At 48.8% G+C, this 7,460-nt stretch overlaps 1 protein-coding gene across 1 annotated transcript; it reads left to right on the forward strand.

Annotated features, from left to right (window-relative positions):
* Positions 1-503: 503 nt before the first annotated feature.
* Positions 504-1,940, forward strand: LOC147970510 (uncharacterized). Its single transcript, XM_087523467.1, has one exon. It carries the CDS (start codon positions 504-506, stop codon positions 1,938-1,940), a length of 1,437 nt encoding a protein of 478 aa, XP_087379593.1.
* Positions 1,941-7,460: the final 5,520 nt, after the last annotated feature.

Here is a 7,460-nt window from a genome sequence, read left to right on the forward strand (position 1 = left end):
TTGTTTTGATGAAAGTCGTACTCTCCCTTCGGGAACTTGTAAACGACTACATCGCCCATTTGGTTTTAATGCATGAGTTTGGCCCTTCTGGCCCTTACTTAACTTAAAATTGTGTCACACCCACCCCCTTACTAGGCACCCATCTACACTGTTTTCCCTCATTTTATCCCAATCATGAGACCTTGACCGCTCCAACAGGATGCCTATTGTAACTCGTACTGGTACTTCAACCCAGCAGCAAGAAGCCGGAGGTTCTGCCGGAGCAGGAACCAGTCAGGACCAAACTCAAGGACAAGCCCCACCACCGCCACCACCTCCAAACATGGACATGGCTCAGCTTCTCCAAGCCTTCCGAGAGGAACGCCAAGCCAACACTGCAGCCCTCCAGATGATTGCTTAGGCTGTCAACTGCCAGCCGGCAGGGAACGACAATGGATGTTCCACGTTGGCGGAGTTCAAGAAGCATGCACCACCCACCTTCATCGAGACTGCTGAACCCCTGGATGCAGACGACTGGGTCCGCACCATTGAGGATATGCCTAGTCGGATGCATTAAGGACCGTGAGAAGGTGGCATATGCTGCTCACTGTCTCAGGGGAACTGCCAGAGCTTGGTGGGATGGATTCAAGGCCATGCACGCTGAGCAAAACATGACTTGGAATGACTTCAAGGCAGAATTCCGCAATGCCCATATTCCTTCCGGAATTATGGCAATCAAGAAGCGTGAGTTCAGAGCCCTGAAGCAAGGAAGTAGCACTGTCCAGGAGTACATGCAGAAGTTCAGTGTTCTCTCAAGGTATGCTCCTGAGGATGTCAGCACTGATGCTGCCAAAAGAGAGTGCTTCATGGAAGGCCTTAACCAGACTCTGCAGTACTCGCTTGTTGTGTGTGACTGCCCAACCTTTCCTGATCTGGTGAACAAGGCACTCATGCTTGAGGACAAGCGACGTGCTTTGGACGATACTCGTAAGCGCAAGATGATCAGCAAGGGTAGCTCCAGCAACCAGAAGCCTTGCCCATGGCAGCCAGCCCCGGTCAAGCCAACCTATCAGCAGCCAAGAGCCCCTGCACCCCGCACCAACTATCAGCCTCAGCAGTATGCCAACCCCAGGCCAGCTTTCAACAACCCCAATAACAATGCCGGCAAGAGCAGCAACCCCAATCAAGTCACTTGCTTCGGATGTGGTCAGGCAGGACACTACTCCAAGTATTGCCCCAACAAGAAGCCCGACGCCCCGCGCCCCAATACGCAGAACCAAGGCCAAGGCCGTGGGATGCCACAAAGGAACCAAGCTCCCCGCAATCCACCCAACAATGGCAAGGGTCGTGTGAATCATGTCACTGCAGAAGAAGCCCAGGAAGACCCGGACGTCGTGTTGGGTACGTTCCTTGTTAACTCAGCACCTGCAACTGTCGTGTTTGATTCTGGAGCCACGCATTCATTTGTCACCCAAGAGTTTGCAATAAATAGTGGCATGACCCCTACACCCCTGAATAACCCTATGGTGGTACAAACCCCCGGAGCAGAGATGAGAGCCAAGGTAGGCTGTAAGGGAGTCAGGATTGTCATTAACGGGGTAGACTTCCTAGCAGACCTTATCGTCTTAAGATCACAAGGCTTGGATGTGATCTTAGGAATGAATTGGCTCATCAAGCACCAAGTCTTGTTAGATTGCGCCAACCGGACCGTCACTTTGACCAATGACCAAGGAGTTGGACTTAATTTTGCTCTCAACCCCTCCTCTGCTCAAGGCGCCCAAGTCAACTGTCTATCAGAAGTTGGATTGGAGCAAGTGCCGGTAGTATGCGAATACCCCGATGTCTTTCCTGATGAGCTACCAGGAATGCCTCCTGACCGAGACATTGAGTGGATCGGAAGAGTTAGCAGAGTTGAAGAAGCAACTGGAAGAGCAGTTGAGGAAGGGATTTATCCGCCCTAGTGCCTCCCCTTGGGGATCACCTGTTCTGTTTGTGGCAAAGAAGGATGGTACCATCCGCTTGTGCATTGACTACCGCTCCCTCAATGAAGTTACAATCAAGAACAAGTATCCACTTCCAAAGATTGAAGATCTGTTTGATCAACTCAATGGGGGCCAAGGTTTTCTCCAAGATCGACCTCAGATCTGGGTACTACCAACTGAAAATCAGACCCCAAGATCTTCCGAAGACGGCATTTGTAACCAGAAATGGCCTATATGAGTGCACGGTCATGTCCTTTGGATTGACCAATGCCCCAGCTTACTTCATGTATCTCATGAATAAGGTCTTCATGGAATATTTGGACAAGTTTGTTGTCGTCTTCATTGATGACATTCTTGTCTTCTCGCAGACGGAAGAAGAGCACGAGCAACACTTGAGGATGGTCCTAGACAAGCTTTGAGAGCACCAACTGTACGCCAAGTTCAGCAAGTGTGAATTTTGGCTACATGAGGTTGGATTCTTGGGTCATAAATTGACTGCCGAAGGATTGTCGGTCGATCTCACCAAGATCCAAGCCGTGCCTGAATGGCAAACCCCGAGCAATGTGAAGGAAGTCAGAAGCTTCCTCGGACTCGCGGGATATTACCGCAAGTTCGTTGAAGGGTTCTCAAGCATTGCCCGACCCATGAACCAGCTCTTGAAGAAGGACAAGAAGTTTGAATGGATGCCGAAGTGTGAAGAAAGCTTCCAGGAGCTGAAGAAGAGATTGAGCACTGCCCCACTTCTGGCTACACCTGATATTCACAAGGAATTTGTGATATATTGTGATGCCTCGCGAACTGGACTAGGAAGTGTTCTGATGCAAGGCAGAGTCGTAACATATCTATCCAAACAGCTACGTCCTCACGAAAAGAACTACGCTACTCATGACCTCGAGTTGGCAGTTGTAGTTCATGCCCTAAAAACATGGCGGCATTACCTCCTAGGTAAGCGGTGTGAGATATACACAGATCACAAAAGTCTGAAGTATATTTTCACTCAGAAAGAATTGAACATGAGGCAGAGAAGATGTCTAGAGTTGATCAAGGATTATGACCTCAGTGTTCAATACCACCCTGGGAAGGCTAATGTGGTAGCAGATGCCTTAAGCAGAAAGGCTTGTTCCTTGAACGCTATGATTAAGGGAAGGCTACCCGCCTTGTACGAAGAACTTGAAAGCTTCAGGTTGGAACTGGTTGTACCAGGATTCTTGGCCAACCTCGAAGTTAGGCCTACCTTGATGGATGATATTAAGGAAACACAAAGAGGACACGTAAGCATCGAAGGCATCAAGAAGAAGATGAAGCAAGGCAAGGCCCCGGGATTCTCAGAAGATGAGCAAGGAATTGTGTGGTTCGGGAATCGCATTTGCGTACCCAACAAGGTTGAGCTCAAGAACTTGATCTTGCAAGAAGCTCACGACACCCCATTTTCCATCCATCCTGGAGGGACCAAGATGTATCAAGACCTGATGGAAAGATTCTGGTGGCATGGCATGAAGAGAGAGATAGCTGCTTTTGTCGCTAACTGTGACGTATGCCAGAGTGTCAAGGCTGAACATCAGCGACCCGCTGGATTGTTACAACCTCTCAATGTTCCTGAATGGAAGTGGGACAAAGTCGGGATGGACTTCATCACCGGATTACCCAGGTCAAGCAAGGGGCATGACTCCATATGGGTCATTGTTGACCATTTGACCAAGGTGGCCCACTTCATTCCTGTCAAGACGACCCACAAGGGGAACCTGTTAGCCAGTCTCTACATCAACCGAATCGTAAGTCTTCATGGTGTTCCCAAGGAGATTGTGTCGGATAGAGGGACCCAATTTACCTCAAGGTTCTGGAAGAAGTTCCAAGAGGCCATGGGGACCAAGTTGTCCTTCAGCACTACTTTCCACCCACAGACCGGAGGTCAGACAGAGCGAGTGAATCAGATACTCGAAGACATGCTCCGAGCCTGTGTCTTAGCATATGGATCTAGGTGGGAAGATTGCCTCCCTTTTGCCGAGTTCTCCTACAACAACAGTTATCAGTCAAGCCTCTGGATGGCACCATTTGAGGTGTTGTACGGATGCAAGTGTCGCACACCCCTAAATTGGTCAGATACGGCAGAAGGACTAGTCTTTGGACTCGATATCCTCCGTGAAGCAGAAGAGCAAGTCCGGCTTGTCAGAGAGCGTTTGAAGACTGCCAAGTCAAGACAAAAGAGCTACGCTGATTCATGTCGAAGAGACATGACCTTCCGAGTTGGAGACCATGTCTATCTCCAGGTCACACCTCTCAAGGGAACCCAGCGCTTCCATGTCAAAGGAAAGCTCGCACCAAGATACATCGGCCCCTTCAAGATCACTGAACGGCGAGGAGAAGTGGCTTACCAGTTGGAACTACCACCTGAACTATCCGATGTGCATAATGTATTCCACGTGTCACAACTCCGGAAGTGTCTCCAAGTTCCAGGTAAGCCTGATCTTTACAAGGATGTCAATCACAAAGCCATTGACCTTCAGCCTAATTTGACCTACCGTGAGAGGCCCATCTGCATTTTGGACGAGGCTGAGCGACGCACTCGAAGCCGCGCCATCAAGTACTTCAAGGTCCAGTGGAGCAACCACACTGAAGCAGAAGCAACCGGGGAACGTGAAGACTACCTTAGATCCAAGTTTCTCTATCTCTTTAAAGCCTAATTTAGGAATCTCGGGGACGAGATTCTTGTAAGGGGGGTAGGTCTGTCACACCCTGCATTTTGTAACATGTCATTTGCATTATTAAAACATGAAAATTTCGACCAACAAAAACTTTTGCATTATTTGGCTTTTATTTGGAGTTGGTTTTCTCTGTGTGATTTTTCAAGTGCTCTTTAAAGTCAACTACTCCACTTTATATACTTCATCTCCCTGCCCCAAACTTCTGCCCAATGATCATGCCATGTGTATAGTGCAATATAGTATTTTCTTACAAAAATAAATTGGCCAAAAAGTATTTTGAAAAATTAGTTTTCCAAAAACCCCTGAATTGAGGCTTGCGCTACAAGTACTTGATTTAGGGTATGAAAAATATTTCAAAGAGTATATTTGAAACCGAATAGATATAGGATTCCCATAAACCACAAAAATATAATTTTAAAGGTTACTTTTCCTATTTTATTTAAAAGATTTTTCTTAAGGCCAAAAATGGTCTTTAATAGGGAAAAATTATATTATTGTTTCAAAAATACTTGAAAAAAAATCAGGGAAACTCTATGGACATATATCTTCCATATATAAGAGTTTCAACACATGATCATGTTCAAAATATTGGACAAAACCTCCCAAAACCATTTCTGCCCATTTCAAGGATTTGAAATATTTCTACAGGAAATATTTTCATAAAAATACAAGAAAATTCTGGAAAGTCACATATACATAATATGATGACATTTCAAAGTTTCAGCTCAATCCGAACTGTTTTGGTTCACAAAAGTGCCCCAAAACCATCTCTATCCAGATTCAAATTTGAACAACTTTGTGCTACCAACTTTCTCTCCTTGACCCCAACTTTTGTGAGCCTGTTCACATGACCAAATGTAGCCACCACACTAAGTGGTGCATCAAGGGGAAGTGATTTGCTCAACTAGATCTGCAGAAGTACAGTTTTGCTAATATCTAGGGTTTACAAAAGTTGCATTGGCAACTTTGCCCAAATGAGCTCAAAATTGGTGGAAGGCCCTATTTATATGTAACATTTCACCTTGTGGAGTATCAGGGCAAATGTAAATCATCTACTTGCCCAAACCAGCATCAAACACCTTCTGCCACTTTACCAAAATCCCATTTTCGGCCTCTTCCACTAATCTCCATAGGCTCAACTTTCTACCACGACCCCTCCTAGTCCCCCTCTAGCACCTGTGTGCCTTGCTGCCCGAGGAAGCAATGATGAAGGGGAGAGAGCCCCATTTTTCTTCTCTGGACAGTGGAATCCTCCCTCTCTCTCTCTCAGCCTCCTTCTCTCCCCTCAGCTTTCCAAAGCATCCAAGGCTCTCCCCAGCTTGTGCTCACACCCCCTGCAGATGCCAGACACAAGTGGACGCATGAGGACGCGGGAAAGCCGCGGATGCCGGCCAAAGTCGCGCTCTGGAGCGCCAGGCAGAGCACCCGACCATTGACGTCGTGTCCCCCGACCGCCTCGAGCCTCCCCCGCACGCCAGTCGATGCCCCTCGACGTCCGCTCCATGCCAGAAGGCTGCCCACTTGCTCCCGCTCCCTCCTCTCGCTCCCGCAGCTCGCGCCAGGATGCCGCCCCTCTCGGCCAATGCTCGCGCCGCTCCTGTGGCCCGCCCGCAGCTCGTCCCGCTCCTCCTCTCTCTCCCAGGCACCCTAAACCACTCCCACGAACACCCCCGAGCCCTCCATTTCCTCTCTAACGGCCACCCGAGCCGGTCCCATGGACGCCCGTAGGCCGCGCCTATGGTGGACCTCGGCCAGCCTATATAAGACGACCCCGAGCCTCTCTCTCACTCCCTGTCGCTCCCCCACACTCCTAATCAACCTACCGCACCACCCTTTTGCCTCCAGAGCCACCTGAGCTCGAGATCAAGCTCGAGCTCCGCCGCCTTGGCTCGTCGGTGTTCGTGCGATACATGCCTCCTCCGCCCCTGTTCTCTCTCGATCTGGAACCACATGGCATCACGGACCCTTTCCCCTCTCTTCTCCACTCTTTTTGCAGCCGATAACGGCCGGAACCACCGACGCCCGAAGCGCCTCCTCCGCGTGACCTTGTCGCCGACGAACTAGGCTGCCCCGGCGACCACCTCCACCACCATCTGAACGACGACATATTCCTGAGTCCAACGGTGCCACCCGCTCGACCTGCCGTGCCCTGTAGCATTGCCGGTGAGCTCGCCGACCTCTCTGTCGCAAGGTTAGACATGACAGGTGGAGCCCACCTATCATCCTCACCTCTCCCTCGCCCCTCTCTCTCTCTCTCGCTGATGCCCGGGCCCCGCCCGTCAGGTTTGAAACTCTGACGCGCGCGCGCGCTGGCTCGCCTGAGCCTTTTCCCCTCTGGGCCTGCTGCACTTCAGCTGTTCTGGCCAAGCGGGCACATGGCCCTTTTTCTTTTTCTTTTTCTATCCCTTTCCCAAAAATTCCACAGGATTAAATATTAATCCAAATGCAATAATTCCAATTCCTAAAACCCTGTAAAAATCCAACATATTTGATGGTGTAACTTTCATACATGCCCAACCAACTTTTCTATGCTGTTCAAATTTAAATTCAAATTTGAGCAATTAAATCCTTGTTTGAAAATCCATTGCTCTGTCTGTGTAGCTCCAAATCCAGAAATAAGAATTTTCCTCTTCTTGGTTTTAACCCTAGTATGTAACAAAAATGAGTTGACATTTTTTTGAGCACTTTGGTTTTTTTGTTTTATTATTGCCTTATTTTGTCGTTATTATTTTGCGACGATAGATTGTGTTTCTGACGAGGGAGTTGGACCAGAAGACTTTGAAGACCCAGAAGACTT

Source organism: Triticum urartu, chromosome 5A (assembly GCF_056163025.1).
Source record: "Triticum urartu cultivar PI428250 chromosome 5A, HENAU_Tu73, whole genome shotgun sequence".
NCBI lineage: Eukaryota > Viridiplantae > Streptophyta > Magnoliopsida > Poales > Poaceae > Triticum > Triticum urartu.